Source organism: Tupaia chinensis, unplaced genomic scaffold, assembly GCF_000334495.1.
Source record: "Tupaia chinensis unplaced genomic scaffold, TupChi_1.0 Scaffold000368_1, whole genome shotgun sequence".
NCBI lineage: Eukaryota > Metazoa > Chordata > Mammalia > Scandentia > Tupaiidae > Tupaia > Tupaia belangeri.
In genome coordinates, this window is record NW_006159865.1 from 1,127,894 (window position 1) to 1,145,267 (window position 17,374).

At 41.9% G+C, this 17,374-nt stretch overlaps 1 protein-coding gene across 5 annotated transcripts in view; it reads left to right on the forward strand.

Annotated features, from left to right (window-relative positions):
* The window catches only part of NEK10 (NIMA related kinase 10), a 225,545-nt gene that overhangs the window by 8,271 nt on the left and 199,900 nt on the right, over positions 1–17,374 (forward strand). For all 5 annotated transcript variants that reach the window (XM_006153310.3, XM_006153312.3, XM_006153311.3 and 2 more), the window contains exons 2-3: positions 15,049–15,159; positions 15,710–15,770. In XM_006153310.3, coding sequence (XP_006153372.1) covers positions 15,086–15,159; positions 15,710–15,770 — 135 coding nt within the window. In that variant the 5' untranslated portion in view covers positions 15,049–15,085. The remainder of the gene's footprint in view (positions 1–15,048; positions 15,160–15,709; positions 15,771–17,374) is intronic.

The following is a 17,374-nucleotide window of genomic DNA, read 5'->3' on the forward strand; positions in this document are numbered from 1 at the left end:
CGGCTGCCCACCCTCGGTACCCAGCGTCGCCCGACAGGAGGCAGCGGCAGAGCAGAGAGCACTGCTGTCTCTGGGCGGGTCACTGCGTGGACCCTGTCCTCGAAGCCCACGGGGTTGGGTGGGCGGGAGGGAAAGCATCAGCGACCGTGTTGAGGGGCGTCCGCTAAGGAAGTCGTTGGCCAAACCGAGCAGGAGTGCATCTCTTTCCGTCTGTTCCTGCGCTTCTGGAGGCTCGGTCTCCATCATCGGAGCGTCGCTTTTCTCTCCCCCTTTCACAAGATGCGGCCCGACGTTGCCCTTCTGCATTTCTGCTGCACCTGGGCGAGCCCTGCCCCTTTCCGGCCTTCAGCACCCACTGCCAGCCGCTGGCCCGACAGCCCCCAGGCCAGCCTAGACGGCCCAGTAGCGCCAGAGCCCCAGGCCCCACGTGCCAGCTACCCGCACACACGTGCATCCCCGCCCCGCCGGGCGTGCTGTCTGGGGCACCATCACCCACTGGTACCAACACCCACAGCGAGGGCACGTCCTGCCTCTTCCCCTGCATCTCTTACAGTGATCAAGACTGCATCATCCTCGTCAATATCAATCTTCTTCATCTTCTCCTCCTTCTCTTCCTCTTATTTCTATTTATTTATTTTAATTTGACTAGAGGTGGACAGAGTGAGTGAGAAAGGGAAAGCGCGAAAGCAAGCTGCCAGGTCTGGGACTCGAACCACAGTCGGCCATGTGGGAGTCCAACACCCTCAACCACCACACCACCAGCCGGCCCCAAGACTGTATCTTTTTAACAGATGGCGAACCAATTTCCACATCACCATTTCCATTCTTACATCTCCCTTGGTTAAATTCAACACCATAACTTGACCAATTCTTGTCTTGCTCTACTTAAAATATTTACCCTAGCACTGTTAGACTGATCTTTTTAAGAAGTGTATAAGGTCATTTCTCTTCCCTGCTGTAAGTCCTGAAAAGATTCTTCATTAGGCTAAACCAATCCTTAGTTAGGTCTTCTTTCAGCAGTTCCATTTTGGTTGTTCCCAGACATGCCACATACTGTCCCATGGTGGGATTATCTTAACTGTCACTCAGATGCCTGGCCCCCCTTTTTTGTACCCTCCATTCATCCCCCCATCACTCTCTAGTTATTCTCTGTGTGTTGCCCGACTAGTCTTCTGCTTCTTCCTCTAGACTCTCCGTGCGGGCAGGGCAGAGGCTGTGTTTGTCTTACCATTATTGCATTGTATTGCATTTCATTGCATTGCACTGTATTGTATAGCAGCTAGCCAAGTACTGGCATGCAGCAGGTGCTCAACAAATACTTGTTAAATGAACAGATCTCTAAAATGGCATCATTGTTTTTCATGGCATCCTTATTAGTTCCAAAAAAGTCAGAAATCACTTTGCGCCGATGAAGTTTTTACTTGTAAAAGCTGAATGTTAAATTTTTGTGTTTTGATTTCATTTAAAACCCTTTGGTTGTTGGAAACTGTGTTTCGATTCTTTCTATACCTTATGCCATTATCCTCGTGATAGTGGGTAGCTGTTATTGCCATAGGTTTAAAATGGTAGAGAGAAGGAGAGAGTACAGGAAGGTTTGCAAGAGCTAAGCTTTGGAATCGTGAGTACATGGATTTGAACCCTAGTGCCAGCATTTTAACTTGGTGGGCTGTAACAAGTTACTTAGCATTTAATCAGTTTATCGCTACAACCGACTGATAAAGCATGTCGTAGGATTGTTTTAAAGATGATGTGCTTACCGTCCATACCAAGTACATTATATACAGTAAATTTTCACATTTAAAAATAAAAACAAACACACAGAGGGTCGGATTTCATGGTCAGTTCACAAAAAAGATAAAAATCGATCTTTGGATCCAGTTGAGTGTTGTATGTAGTTTCTTCTCTTTTCTTTCTTCCTTCCTTCCTTTTTTTTTTTTTTTAAGAGAGATTTTTGCTATAAGGTGCGTACACTCGCCAGAGAGACACATAGAGATAGAGAGATAGAAAGTAAGAAATCACTCCCGGGAGGATGGCCATGCTGCAAATCCCTTCTTCTCCATTCTCCTCTCAGGATTTTGGGCACACACGCCCGGTGTGAGTTTTATGCCACTGGACTCAGGTCTCAAACTGCAATTGACTATGTGGGAGTCCAGAGACTTAACCACTACACCATCTGGTGGTCCCTCAAGTGCAGTTTCTAGGGCACCATCCTGACATTATATTACCTGGTCACGTTTCTATATGGCATCTTGACACAGGCAAGTCACTCAGTCATTAAACGAGTATTTATTGCCCATCTCTTGGATCCAAGGCTCCATGCCAGATGAGGACAAGTTGAAAGAAAGTGCAACCAGTGAAGTGTAGGAGGTCAAAGGGGCTGGAATGTTACTCTGCCTGTCTGAGCCAGCCAGGCATTGAGGATGATGCCAGAGTGAAGCGAGTGGAGTGCGTGGATAGGCAGAAGAGCTGAAAGTTCATTCAGACAGTCTACAGACATGCCTGGAGCACCTGGGTATTTAGCAGTAAGCAAAACAAAGACCGTGTTCTCTTAGAACTGTTCTCAGAGGAGTTGGCTGAGTCTGTAGACTGCAGTCTCTCCCACAAGATCGCCTGGGTTTGAATTCTGACTCCCTCACTGCTGGAGATGAACTTCTTAATCTTTTTGCACCTCGGTTTGTTCATCTGTAAAATGGGGTGGTTGTGAACATTACATGAATGAACACAGGCAGCCCTCTTAGAATAGTGATAGGTACTTAGGAAGTGCCGTGGAAGTGTGTGCTGTTTGTATTCTGGTCTACCTGGAAAAGAGAGAGAAGTGAGCAGGTCAGGATAAAGCAGAAGAAGGGGATAGAAAGTGCCGGCTTGGAATCAGAATGTGTGGCTCCAATTTGGGAATGGGCTTTACATTTTCCAAAGATTTGATATTCCAGAGGAAGACATGTAGCATAATGTAATAAATAAATAAATAAATAAATATATAAATAAATAAATAAACGTGCTAAACCACATACAGGATTTCTCATTTAGTAAAATAATTACTCATACTTATCTACACATCAGACTTCCCTCATCTCAGCTGAAATCTGTGATAGCCATAATGAAGGTCGTGTGCTCAAGTCCACGGAGTTGGTATCAACTCAGAGCTTATTCAATTTTCTGTTAGGAATAATTAGAATGGGCATGGATTCTAGTGTCAAAGCAGCCAGGAGAGTCAAAGTGGCAATACGGCCATGGTTTGGCCCATCTGTAGTAAAAAGACTTTGGGACCAGCAGTTGGCATAATGGCTATGTTGCTGGACCTCCGTGTAGTTGACCGCAGTTCAAGTCTCAGACCCGGTGGCTTAAACTCAAGCTGGGCACATGTGTGCATGACCAAGATCCCAAGAGGAGAATGGAGGAGAAGGGACTGCAGCACGGCCATCCTCCCTGGAGGGTGATTTCTCGCTTTCTGTTTCTCTGTCTCTCTCTGTCTTTTTTGGTGAGCGCACACACCCTGTAACGAGAAAAAAGACTTTAAAAACCACTCCAGTAAAAATGAAAAGCTAGAGGCAGAATGCATAAAGCACAGTGGCCGTAACATTGACCCTGGGCCATCAGGAAAACGCTACACCATATATATGGTAAATTGGCAAAAGATGGAATTGCTGATTAGTTTGAAAGGAGCAAGTATAAAGTAGTATCTGTTTATTAAAAAGACAACCATTTATTTAGAAAACTCACTTGGGCACACAGAAAGCTCAATGAATCCTACCAATAAATGAGAGTACAACATTAGATCGCTAAGGACAACTCTGCCTGGCTTCATGTCCTTGCTCTGCCTCTTACCAGCTGTGTGACTTGGGTGTATGACATAGCCTCCCTGCGCCTCATTGTCCTCATCTGTAAAATGGGGGCAGTAATGGTAGTCCCCTGTAGATTTGTCAGGGATATTACATTTGGAGATGTACAGAAAGCACTGAGAGCACTTCTGGAACCAGAGTAACCACCCGTAAACATCTGCTCTTATTATTATCGTTATTATTAGATTAGGTTAATTAACTTTACAGTGCCTCAGTTTTTATTCTTTTTCATCTGCAGGTTGGAGATACAACATTATCCACCACCACATAGGGTTGTTTTGAGAATTAAATGGATATACTAAAGTACTTAGAAGAAGACTTAGCAGAGTTTAAAAAAAATTTTTTTAGACAGTGTTTTTGCTCTAGGGTGCATGCGCTTACCAGAGACACAGAGAGATAGAGACAGAGAAAGTGAAGGATTGTCACACCACAATCTCTTCTCCATTCTTTTAGGATTTTGGCATCCAGGGTGAGTTTCAAGCTGCTGGATCTGGGACTTGAACTGTGGTTGGCCATGTGGGAGTCCAGTGACATAACCATGACCTCATCTGTTAGTCCCTAGACTTAGTAGGTTTTATTTTATTTTATTTTATTTTTAAATTATTTTACTTTATTTTATGTATTCATTTCATTTTAATTTGTCCAGAGAGACAGAGTAAGAGCGAGCCAGAGAGAGAAAGTGAGAAAGCAAGCCTCCAGGTCTGGGCCTCAAGCCTTGGTTAGCCATGTGGGAGTCTAGCACCCCTAACCACCACGCCACCTGCCAGCCCCAAGACTTAGTCAGTTTTAAAAGAAGTAGAATGATGGCCAACAGGTGGAATGGTGGTTAAGGGCGCTGGACTCCCACATGGCTGACCGTGGTTCGAGCCCTTATAGCAGTCTCATAAGATTTAGACTACCTACTTATGATTTCTCATTCCCTGAGTTGTGGATAGATTGATTTTTGTATTGCTAGTAGTGTCTCATGAATAGTCAGAACATAGTAAATAATGAAATGCACCTAAAATAAAATACTAGATGAAATTTCATTTTATTTCGCGGCTCAGAAAGTTATCAGTGCTGTCAATATCGACTGATTATTCAGTGTGCTCTTCACTTGTACAAGGTCTAGAGGGTTGAGTTGAGTCTATACTTGTTTGATCTTTTTTTCTTCTTCTTCTTTTTTAGGAGAGGTTTTTGCTATAGGACGCATGGACTCGCCAGAAAGACAGAGAGTGACAGAGAGATAGAAAGTGAGAAATCACCCCCCGGGGGGATGGCCATGCCACAATCCCTTCTCCTCCATTCTTCTCTTGGGATCTTGGGCACGCACGCACACACTCCCAGCGTGAGTATAAGCCACCAGGTCCAGGACTTGAACCATGGTTGACTACATCAGAGTCCAGCAACATAGCCATTACGACTGCTGGTCCCTATACTTGTTTGATCTTTACTGTGTTTTGGAAGACATTTTTTCAAAAAGTTGATTCATTTATTTCTTCTGGGAGAGAAATTCTCAGCAGGGTTTCATGCTTCCACCCACTCCCAGTCTTAGCGGGCTGAGATCACAGGCATGTGTGTGTACACTTGGTATGCTCAGGGATGTCCTGGGATGGCAAAGGTCCCTAACCTCTGGGCCATAGGGCCATAGACAGGTGCTGGTCCCCCAGTCACACAGCAGGAGATAGGAGGGTAGGCGAGTGGCAGGTGAGCAAGCGAAGCTTCCTCTGTGAAGCCACTCCCTGTCACTGACATTGCTGCCTGGCCTCTGCCTTCTGTCGGATCAGGGGCGGACCTGATTCTCATGGGAGTGTGAACCCTCTTGCTGTGTGATTATTTCATTGTGTATGACAGTTTCGTAGTGGTGGGAATGGGGTGCTCAGTGGATATGGTGTGCTCAGGTCATCCTGGGACCAACCCGCTGTCTGTGGAAGGATTGTCTTCTGTGAGGCTGGTCCCTGGTGCCAGGAAGGTTGGGGACCGCTGCTGGGAGTTGTGATCAATGATAAGTCCTGGGACGCAAACCCAGTGCCTTTCCCAGGTATCTCTGGTTGCATTACCTCTGCGTCACCAAGTGGCCCCAACATGTTTGACCGTGTCTTCTTCCATACTGTATCTTCATTGTCCGGCATATATTAGGGTCTCGAATATTTCTTGAAGATGTAGAATGTAATGTTATGTTTGGGGTCAATGAGAGAAGAGAAGCTTAGTGAGCTACTTTAATCATTCTTGTTGACTGGTTAATGTCAATTCTTCCTTTACATCTGGACCTTTTTTCCCTTTTCAATATCACCACCTAATATGTGAGTCTCAGGCTGATTTTTTTTCTAACACGGGCACATTATAAACTGTCATGAATACACATGGAATAGCAGTCACACGAGCCACAAACAAAACAGCCTAAGTACCACTATGCAGTGACAGCTGAGGGGAGCCATGGACTCTGCATTCATATTTGAGGTATTTCCCTTTATTAAGAAAGGTAAGAGTTTGAGTGGGACGACATCATGAAAATGAGGAGGCTGTTGTTGTCCAATATTCTAGTTCACTTTGAAACAGCACTCTTTTTTTTTTTAAGAGAGAGATTTTTGCTATAGGATGCGTGCACTTACAGAGAGACAGAGATATACAGAGAGATAGAAAGTGAGAAATCACTCCAAGGGGGATGGCCACGCTGCAATCCCTTCTCCTCCATTGTCCTCTTGGGATTTCGAGGCATGCATGTACACCGGCCTAGCATGAGTTTCAAGCCACTGGGTTCGGGACTTGAACCACAGTCGACTATGTGGGAGTCCACTGATGTAACCATTGTGCCTCCCACTGGCCCCTGGAATAGCACTTTTAAACCAGCTTGGGTTAGCATTAGCCAGATACTGAAAGGAGAGCCCGTCATTGTAACAGGTGGTCAATAAGTATTTGGAGGAATGAGAGAGGGGGATCAGAGTACTGTTTGGAGTTTTGGTTCTTTTTATCCCCCGAGTGCTTGTTTAAATATAAAATAGAATGTTGTTTGGAGTGTAAACTGCTTACACAAGGAAGGTGTCAAGTCTACTGACTCAGGTGCAAGGTCACAATAATGCTTGCCCTTCACTGGGGTAGGTTCTAACCAACTGTGTCTTTGTTTCCCATCATAAGATGGTATTAAAATACACCACCTACATAGTTCACATGAGTGAACCAGGATGGATAAATGGAGATTTGTAAGCACCCCAGGTCCAGGAGGTGAAGTTATGCAAACAATTGTTATTATATCATCCTTTGTGTTTGGCCAATGGCCAGTGTCAGCAGGTTCTCTCTTTTCCATTTACCCTAGAGTTTTCCATTAAGATTTAAGACTCTAAAGGTGAACTGGGCTCCCTTTTTCCATTCTTATGGGAACCGTGTGACCTGGGACACATTTGGCCTCTCTGGGCCTTAGTTACCTCATCTGATAAATGAAGGGAGTTGAATCATGGCCTGCAACTTATGACCTGTAGATCTGTGTTGTCATCTTGTGCAGTGTTTTGTCTTCTTGTGCTTCCTTTTTAATGTAATTCTGAATCCCTCTTGGGAGGGTATACCTTCTGAGTTTATTTTACTTTATTATTATTTTATTAATGATAGTGTGTGTGCACGAGAGAGAAGGGGAGGAGAAAGGTGAGAGAGAAAGCCCCCTTGATATGTTCTCAGTGCCACAATCCCCTTGCCCCAGCCTGCAGCTCCTCAGGATCATGGTCACCAGTGTGCGTGTATGTGCATACACTCAACGAGTTTTCAGACCAACCCAGGGAACCAAACCCGTGGTTGGCCGGATGGCCTTCGGCCTCACAGAGCGCAGCGTTACTGCTGTGTCACAGGGGCTGGGCCCCTTCTCAGTTTTGATTGAGGCTCTGCCACTATTATCTACTCTACATCTGTCCTTATTAATTTATATTCTATTCCTGAGTCTGGAAGGAATTAAACCCATGATACTGCATGTTCTCTAAGGTTCGCTCGCTCTTTCTTTTTTTAATTTTTTTATCATAGGGCATGTGCACTTGCTGGAGAGAGACAGAGACAGAGAGAGGGGAAGTGAGAAATCTTCCTCCAAGGGGATGACCATGCCACAATCCCTTCTCGAGAACTCCATTCACCTCTTGGGATTTGGGGCACACATAGACCTATGCCCCAGCATGATTTATCAAGCTGCCAGGTACAGTACTTGAACCATGATCAGCCATGTGGGAATCCAGCATCTTAACCCCCACACAACCTGCTGGTCCTTTCTAGGCTCTTTCTTGTAATAACTGTCTTGGTTCTGCTAACTCCACATATCCCCCATTGAGAGAACAATGGCAATGTAATGATATTGTTAGTGGGATGTGACATTTTTTCTCATAATGATTCAAATGACTTTCTGTTTGATATTTAGTAAGGATGAGGCCATTTTGATCTTTCAGCAGCTAAGGCAACCATGGAATAGAAGAGGATTTCTGGGTGGAAGATCTGAAAAACCATATCACAAATACTATGTTATGTAGTTGGTGGGTTTATATCGCACAATTTAGGTTAATATAAGAGATAAAATCAAGACTACAGTTTAGACTGAAGAGCCCAACTCTTTTTTTGAGCTGTGATAGGTAAAATTCTACAATATTTCTTGTAGAACTTCTTCCACTTTTTTGCTCATTTGACTTCGAAGGTGCATGCGTATGTGTAGCTTTTATTTTCTAGTCATTTGACAAATTTAACTTCACACATTCTGTGTAGGACATAGAACTTTCTAGAACACAAATAATTTGAAAAGATCAAACACCATTGTATCTGTAAGACTAATTATACAACACATGTATTCTTTGCGAAAAGAAATCTATTATCAAAGCACTTTAGTTAAATAAACTGCTCAAATGACCAATCCATTTTTACATGCTTATTTTGAAATCATTTTAGACTTGCATAAAAACAGCCTAACTGGTACAGAGAGTTCTCACATACACTTTACTCAGCTTCGTTTAATGTTAACATCTTACATCACCATGGTGTAATCATCTAACTTGAGAAATTCAACAGGACCAGCAAGTGGCGTAGTAGTTAAGGTGCTGGACTCCCACATGATGAGCCACAGTTCGAGGCCCGGACCCAGCGGCTTGATATTTACTCCAGGCACATGTGCATGCATACTCAAAATCCCGAGAGGAGAATGGAGGAAAAGGGATTGCAGCATGGCCATCTCCCTTGGGCGTGATGCCTTGCTTTCTGTCTCTCTTTGTCTTTCTGGTGAGTGCATGCAAAATCTCTTAAATAAAATAAAATAAATTTGACCAATGCATTTTAATGTATGTTTGTCTTATTTCTGTCTTCTCTATGTGAATTTTATCTTATTTTAGTCACCCTTTTTTTTTTTTCCTCTAAAGAACCACTAGTTGGGGACCAGCAGTTAGCATAATGGCTATGTTGCTGGACTCCAATGTAGTTGACCGTGGTTCGAGTCCTGGACCCAGTGGCTTAAACTCACACCGGGTGTGTGTGCGTGCATGCCAAGATCCCGAGAGGAGAATGAAGGAGAAGGGATTGCGGTGTGGCCATCCCCTCTGGGGGGTGATTTCTTGCTTTCTATCTCTCCGTCTCTCTCTGTCTGTCTGGCAAGCGCATGCGCCCTATAGCAAAAACCTCTCCAAAAAAAAAAAAAGAAAAAAGAACCACTAGTTGAAGAATTTCAAGTAAATAATATCTACAGTAAAGGACTTTTATTTTGTTTTGTTTTGCATTGCCAGTTAGTTACGGCACTGGGAGTTCTCTAAGTTCTTTGAATCTGTCTGCTTGAGCACAAACAGAACTGGAACTCGTTGTCTAATATAGAAGCCTGACCATAATTAAAGGGAAGAGAGACTCCTCCTCACTGTTGGTACAAAGACGTTCTGACTTCCTTTTGTGGTAGGGTTCATAGCAGTTTATTTTAGTGCGTTTTTCAAAATAATAAATCTGATGCAGCTCAAGTGGTAGTTTGCTGTCGTCCTGCTAAGCTTTTGTGCCGTTGTTATTTTATAAGTGCTGTTTCTTAATCATTAATAGATGTCATAAGTAAAGTGAAATATATAAAGGTACAACCTAGGTACTGGATTGTTGGGCAAATCATGATGCATTTTTGCATAGAAAAACAAAAATACGTCATGAATTTCTGATGACCTAATAATTAGAGGACAAAAAGATAATGGTGTGACATTTTTTTCCCCACAGTGATTCAAATGACTTTGTGTGTGATATTTAGTTAGGATGAGGCCATTTCAGGATCTCTCAGCAGCTAAGGCAACCATGGAATGGAAGAGGATTTCCAGGTGGAGGATCTGAAAACCGCATCACAAATACCGTGTTATGTAGTTGGTGGGTTTATATTGCGCAATTTAGGTTAATTATCATTAATTAGGTCATTTTACCATGGCATGATGGCGTGGATTTCTTTCTCTATCATATGTGTTTACACTGTAATTACCAAGCGACCATAAGCAAATGAGGTGTGTGTCTCTGGGGACTTCTTTAGCATCAGCCCAAATTTCAGAGGACAATAGAAGATAGGATTTACTTTTTAGAGGTTTTCTTTTTTTTTTTTCCAAAATGTATTTCAAAATTCAACAAGGAGTCAGAACTGTGATTATGTCTGTACTTGACTAGGGCTGTAAACACCAAACCACCTGGCTATCCCATAAGGTATGGGAAGAGTTTTCTCTCCCATCTGAGAGAGCATCCAGGTCCGTGACTGCCTTATGCAAAGCAAAGATACTGAAAAACTTTTGTCCTTAAAATAACATGCATTTAGTTTCTGTATGCATTCTTTCAGACTGTGCCTATTGCCTTATGTAAGAATAACAAAAACTGGGACCAGCAGATGGTGTAATTATTATGTCGCTGGACTCTCATGTAAGTTGACCACGGTTCAAGTCCTGGACTAGGTGGCTTAAAACTCAAGCTAGGCACGTATACATGTGTGCCCAAAATCTGAAGAGGGGAATGGCGAAGGGATTGTGATGTGGCCATCTCTCCTGGGGGATGATTTCTCGCTTTCTGTCTCTCTGGAGAGCACGTGTGCCCTATAGCAAAAATCTCTCTCTCAAAAAAAATAGAATAGCAAAAACTAAATTTCAGCTTTTCCATTAGAAAACTGAAGGAAAATCCGTGTAGGTACATGTGTTATAATCTCTGTGCCTCCATCTCATCTATACATTTTTAGCCAATCAGTGGTTTTTAATCATTATTCTTAGCAGTGGAACCCTTTGCTCAAATGAAACTGCAACAGAACCCCAAGCTGGTGGCATTGTGGCTAAGGTGGATGGATCGAACGTGGCTACTTGTGTGGTTTGTGTCCTGGAACCAGAATCTTGAAGAACATGCCAGACATGTGTATGTATGTGGCCAAAATCCTGAAAGGAGGGAGACATGGAGGAGAAGGGATTGTGGTGTGGCCATTTTTTTAGGGGGTGATATCTTACTTTTCTTCGTTCTATCTGCCTTTTTCTGGTGAGCTCATGTACCCTGTAGCAAAAACTATAAAAAATAAACAGAAGTTAAGACTGCTTCCTCCAGTCCTAGCTCCCTGGCCACGACTTTCTCCTTCAGGCTCACTCTCTCCCTCTCCTGGTTGTCATTGGAATTGACAATTACTGGGTTAGTCCCCTCAGGCTCTGTGTGTAGGGCTGGGTTTCTCAAATCAGAGAATCATCTAGGCTTGTTGTGAAATAGGCTTGTTATTGGAAAAGACAGGCTTTAATAATCCAGACTAGGGTTGTTCAGGTGGTATTCATACTGGTATTTTACTGGTCCATGAGGAGATAAATGCAGAAATTGAGAGTAAGAATTCAGAAGCAGTTAATAATTCCATATTGCCCTGACATCCAAGCACATGATCCGTGGACCTGTCTCACCAAACAAGATTTGGACCAAAAGGATTAGTCCACAATAGACTGGAAATTTAAAACAAGTTCTTCACTGCAGATAGCTTCAAAAGCATTATTGATGAATATGATTTTATATAGAACTCTTATTTTTATTCTGCTGACTGAATAAATGAGATACATCCCAAATGTGTTCAAGATTATTCTAATATTGGAATGTACATCAATTGATTTGATTTATAAAGGAGACTTATGAGAGATTTGTTGAACTACAAGAGTAATGACACACATTTATTTAAAAACTACCCTTGGGCCAGCTGGTGGCATGGTAGTTAAGGTTGGATGGATCCTACATGGCTAGCTGTTCGGTTTGGGTCCTGGACCCAGAAGCTTGAAGAACATGCCAGGCATGTGTATGTGCCCAAAATCCTGAAAGGAAGGGGAAAGTGAGGAGAAGGGATTATGGTGTGGCCTCCCTTCCGGGAAGGGGAGGTGATTTCTTATTTTCCTTCTTTCTGTCTGTTTTTCTCTGGCAAGCACATGCACTCTACAGCAAAAAGTATAAAAAACAAAAGACAAACAAAAACAAAAATAACCTTCATTCGTGAGTCAATGAATATGTATATTATGAGTTAACCAAGCAGTCATAATAGCACATGTCAAGGTTCGCAGTGTAGGGACTACAGGTTGCTTTACCAAGAAGAAGCAGGCTTGGGAGGTCAGGGGAGACTCTTAGCCTAAAAAAATATTGGGTCATTGGAAAAGTCATGACTCATTTTTGCATGAAAAAATACGTCATGACTTTTCCGACGACCCAATAAATAAGCTTTAAAAAGCACACAATTCCCAAACTCTGATTAAAAACACTTGAGTCAGTTTTCACAGATTATAACACAAATATTTTTTGAGTGTTTATGTTGTGCTTGCACTTTGCCATCGATTGTTCTATGTGGGAGAATATATTTGTGGATAAAACATAGTCCGTGCCCTATGGGGTTAGGAAAGCAATAAATGGATGAACACACCCCAATATATGGTCTGCCTCTAGACAACTTGAATGAAGATATGAGCTGCCTCGCCCTACGCCATTTTGGTTTATCAGCATCAGTATAGTGTAATCATTTCTGTTACTTTAAAATGGAGTGAAATATTTTAAGACATTCTCAACTCTCTTAGCCCTTTTCAAAATAGTTTCTATTTAGCAGCCATTAATAGAAAGGATTTTGTTTTTTATCCTATTCGACTCGTAAATTTGTTTACTGTTTAATTAAGTGAAACATTTCCACAGAGTTATCTATGTTCGCTCTTCCAGATCACAGAATACATGCTAATCTCAAACTGATAAAACTATTAGATGATTATTTCCTGTTCACCTACCCAGTCAATAAAATTATGGAGATTAAGCAAAGAAATAAGACAGGATGTTTAGCAGGGTTTGAGAGTGGTAAATGTGATCTCCTTCTAGCAGAAGAAACCTGTGAGCTTTTTCACACATTCTCGTGTGCATATCATCCTGAGTTTTATTTCCCACTTCCGAAACAGGCGGTAGCTGTAATTTGAACAGGAATTTGAAGCCATCACCAGGCCAGTATATCTGTGGAATTTTCCTTCTGAACTTGAGGAAAAGTAAAATTAGATTCTATTTATCTTGACTGACTTTCCATTCGCTTTAAACTTTTGGTGGCATTTTAATTTCTGTAGGTAAAAGCATTCGGGTCTTTTGCTTTTAAATATGAGTTTATTGATCTTCTGTTCTCCCCACTCTTTCTGCTTTTCTCCCCTTCTTTATTTCTTTTAGAGTTAAGCAAGATGTTAAATCTACTTGAACACTTCACAAAACACGTTCAAAAGTTAACAAGTGAATTTTTCTTTGCATGACAGAATCCTATCCCTGTGATAGCCTCTTTTACCTTGAGTACTTTTTGGTCTGACATTAGACATAGTAAATACTCAATAAATACTTGTTGCGTGAATGAATCTCTGGTGGTATAGCCTAAGTAATTACCTCAAGTATTAAAACGGAGTCTTTCCTTGTTGTACATCTGTGATGAAAGCTTGGCCCCAAATCTTAATTCCAGCTGAACTATTGGGGTGTTGGAAAAGCCATGTGATGCATTTTCGCATCGACAAAAAGAAAAAGAAAAAGAAAAAGAAAAATACATCATCACTTTTCTGACAACTCAATATTTGTCACAGATAGGACATCTGTACTTGAAAAATCATTTTTAATTTCTTAGGTAAACTGTTTTGTGTGTTTCACAAAAATGAAATTTCACTAGGTTCCATTGCCATGAAGCAGTCATTGGTACACTCCTTTCACCTCTAAATACCTCTGAAACACTTGAATTTTGACCATAGGCTTCACAATGCATTAAGGCATGCAATTATGAGACAATTACGCATGCATTTTCATGCCTGAACAACACAACAAAACTGTGGCATTGAAGCACAGTTGGAAACTTTTACATCCAATCTAATTAAACCAATCGTATATTTGATTTTGCTATGTGATCAGAAGTACGGATATCTTCAGCTTCCTTTTTGTTTCTACCTTGGAAAGGAAAATAATTGAAACACAGATTGATTTACAAAATTGTTATCTGTCTATCAGTGAATCTGTACTTATTTTTTTGAGTGAGGCTGGGAAATTGTGTTAAAATTAATTCTAGAAAGGATGACCGTGGTAACAGTACACACCTTAATCCCGAAGACTAAAATGCCTATTGGACTACTCCCAGGTGGGCTGGCCTCACTGCTGGGTAGTTGAGTGAGTTCAGGAGCTATGCAAGACCTGGCCAGGTGTTTTAGAAGAGCTTATAGTTGGCGTTAACCACATCGGGGTCTTTGAGGCAGCTCTCAAGCTTTAGAGATTCTGGAAATCCAGTGACATTTTGTGTCACTGGGTACAGATTTGCAAGAGGGTAGTACTTTCTCTTAAACTCTTAGGGATGTGATCCATGATGAAGGAGGAATCTTCCAACTGGCAGCCTGCAGACAAGGATACTGGTTGAGAAAGACAGGCGGCATGAAAGCATCATCCGAGTTTTAGATATTGTCTATACAAATATATTTAGAAAATCCCAAATGGGGGCACTTTTTCTGACATGCAGAGAATACTTGTAGGGGCAATGGATGTCAATACTTCAAACTGAGGGTAACCCAAACAATATAGGCTCATGGGTTACTATAAACTATGCCCTGAATGTGTCTATAGCCCTTTGAATGATAAATGGTATTTATAATAACACTTTTATTATTGTACTAGAAATCAATGGTAGTTTTTGCACCTTTAACTCAATGTTACACGTGAATACTGTCTGTATGAACTGAGGCTGTTTTGGCACATACACCCAGCTAACATTTTTTCCTCTGGTTTACTTTGAAAGGAATGCAATGTTAATTCTGTGGCACTGATGTTTTACCATGCCTGATCAAGACAAAAAGGTGAAGAGCACAGAAAAATCAAGTGATAAAAAACAGCAAGGACTCACCACCAGGTAACCCCATCCCCAGTCTTTGCTAATTATTAACTCAGTTGATGTCTACTGAACAGATTTAAGGGCTTTTGGAGAAACAGAGTCGACTCTTGACAACAGCTTCTCTGGGTTACAGTGTTTACTGAAACATTTGATCATTGTTAGAATTTCAAAGGACTTTTTTTGTGTGTTATGTTGCAGTCTAGAAAAGGAGGCGTTTACAGCCAGCTGGGTTGAATGGTAGTTAAGGCAGCTAGGGCCCACATGTCTGACTGTGGATTGGAGTCTTGGAGCCGGCAGCTTGAAAAACATGCCCGGTGGGTGCATGTATGTGCCTACCCAAAATTCTGAGAGGAGAATGGAGGATAGGGATTGTGGCATGGACATCCTCCTGGGGGGTGTTGTCCCTCTTTCTTTCTCTCTGTCTGTCTCTGTCTCAATTTCTCTATGCTAGTGCATGCACCCTATGGCAAATAGATGAAAAACTTCCAAGTGGCAATGCAATGAGGGGATAAAAGGCCTTATTCACCTATAATCTTCTGTTGATTAATGTTGTGTTCTTTTTTCCCAGGGACTATTCAGATCTTAAAAGACTTCGGTGCCTTTTGAACGTTCAATCAAGCAAACAACAGGTAGTGTTTTCAAAGAATGTGCATGCATTAATTAAAGAGAAGTCATGTTTTTCTCAAGGAATTTCTCTAATACCTTTATGAATGACATGTCTTCTTTTCTTTGTCTGTCATGTCTCCTCTCTTTCTTTATCCGACTGTTTCTCAGTAATTCAGGTTCTGCCAAGACTTGGTGCCTACAACCTTTTCACTCTCCTCTCATGCTGGGGCCCTGCTCTATCTTTTGCCGAGATCACTGTGCACCCTTGAAATTAGCAAAGTGATTACACTTCTGTAGCAACATACTTTTCTTTTAGGAATTATTTTATTTAATCTTATTCAATTTTGTTACTTTTACTTTTTTGATCAAAAAGAGACAGAGAGAGAGGGAAAGTGAGAGAGCAAGCTGCCAAGACTGGGATTCTAAGTGCAGTCAGCCCTATGGGGAGTCCAGCTGCCTTAACCACCATGCCACCTGCTGACCGCGACTGCGTGCTTTTTAATTGAATGCCCAACATTCGCCTCTTCAGAGCTTCAGGGAAATAGGTTTTTCTAAAGCACCGTTCTGTACATTTTTCTCCCTCTCCTGCCACTCCTCCCAAGCTTGCTCCATCCTTACAGTTCCACTCTGGAGGCTTGCTGCACCTTGGACCTCACCAAAAGGAGGGGAGAAGAATGATATTTTTATGATAATGTTTTTATATTTTTATTAGGGAAGGAATAGTGCTTCTGCTACAATTTATCTGTAAACTTTTATGTTTGACTTTGCATCTGTAAAACATGGAAATCTCTAATGAGATTAGAGGGATCTTTGAAGGTTTGGGAACAATAGAGCAATTGTTTAATAATAATAATAATAGCAGCAGACACTTAGCACTGTCAACTAGTAAGTGGCAAGAATAGGACATGGATCCTGCTGGTCTGACTCCAAAGTCTACTTTGTTATTTTATTTATTTATTTATTTATTTACTTGCTTGCCTGAGAGCACATGCATTCACCAGAGAGAGACAGAGAAGAGGGAGGGGGAGTAAACACTCCCCGTGGCGTGTGGTCACACAGCAATCCCTTCTTCTCCCTCTCCCCATCCTTTAAAATTTTGGCTATGCACACACACACACACACACCTGCTCAGCGTGTTTTTCAAACTGCTGGGGTTGGGATTTGAACTGTGCCACGTGGGATCTGGCTCCTTCAAGCACTAAGCCACAGGGCCTCCCCTTTCATGTTATTCTTGTTTAAATAAATATAAAGAGTTCACATACTTGGTAATTCATCCCTGATGTCTTTGTTATATCAACTAAACTTATCAGCGAACTACAGTATTTTTATCTGTTTATTTGTATTGGACATGACTTTCTAATAATTTGATGGTATCTAAAGGCCAAATAGTGACAGTTCATCTTTGGAGGGCGATTACTATGTGCTTGGTGCTTTATCTGCATTACCCTGCTTAATGATTACAGTTCAAAATTTTTTCTTTTGGTAGAGGTTTTTCGCTATAGTGCGCGTGCGCTCGCCAGACAGACAGAGAGAGACAGAGAGACAGAAAGCAAGAAATCACCCCCCAGGGGGGATGGCCATGCCGCAATCCCTTCTCCTCCATTCTCCTCCCAGGATCTTGGGCACA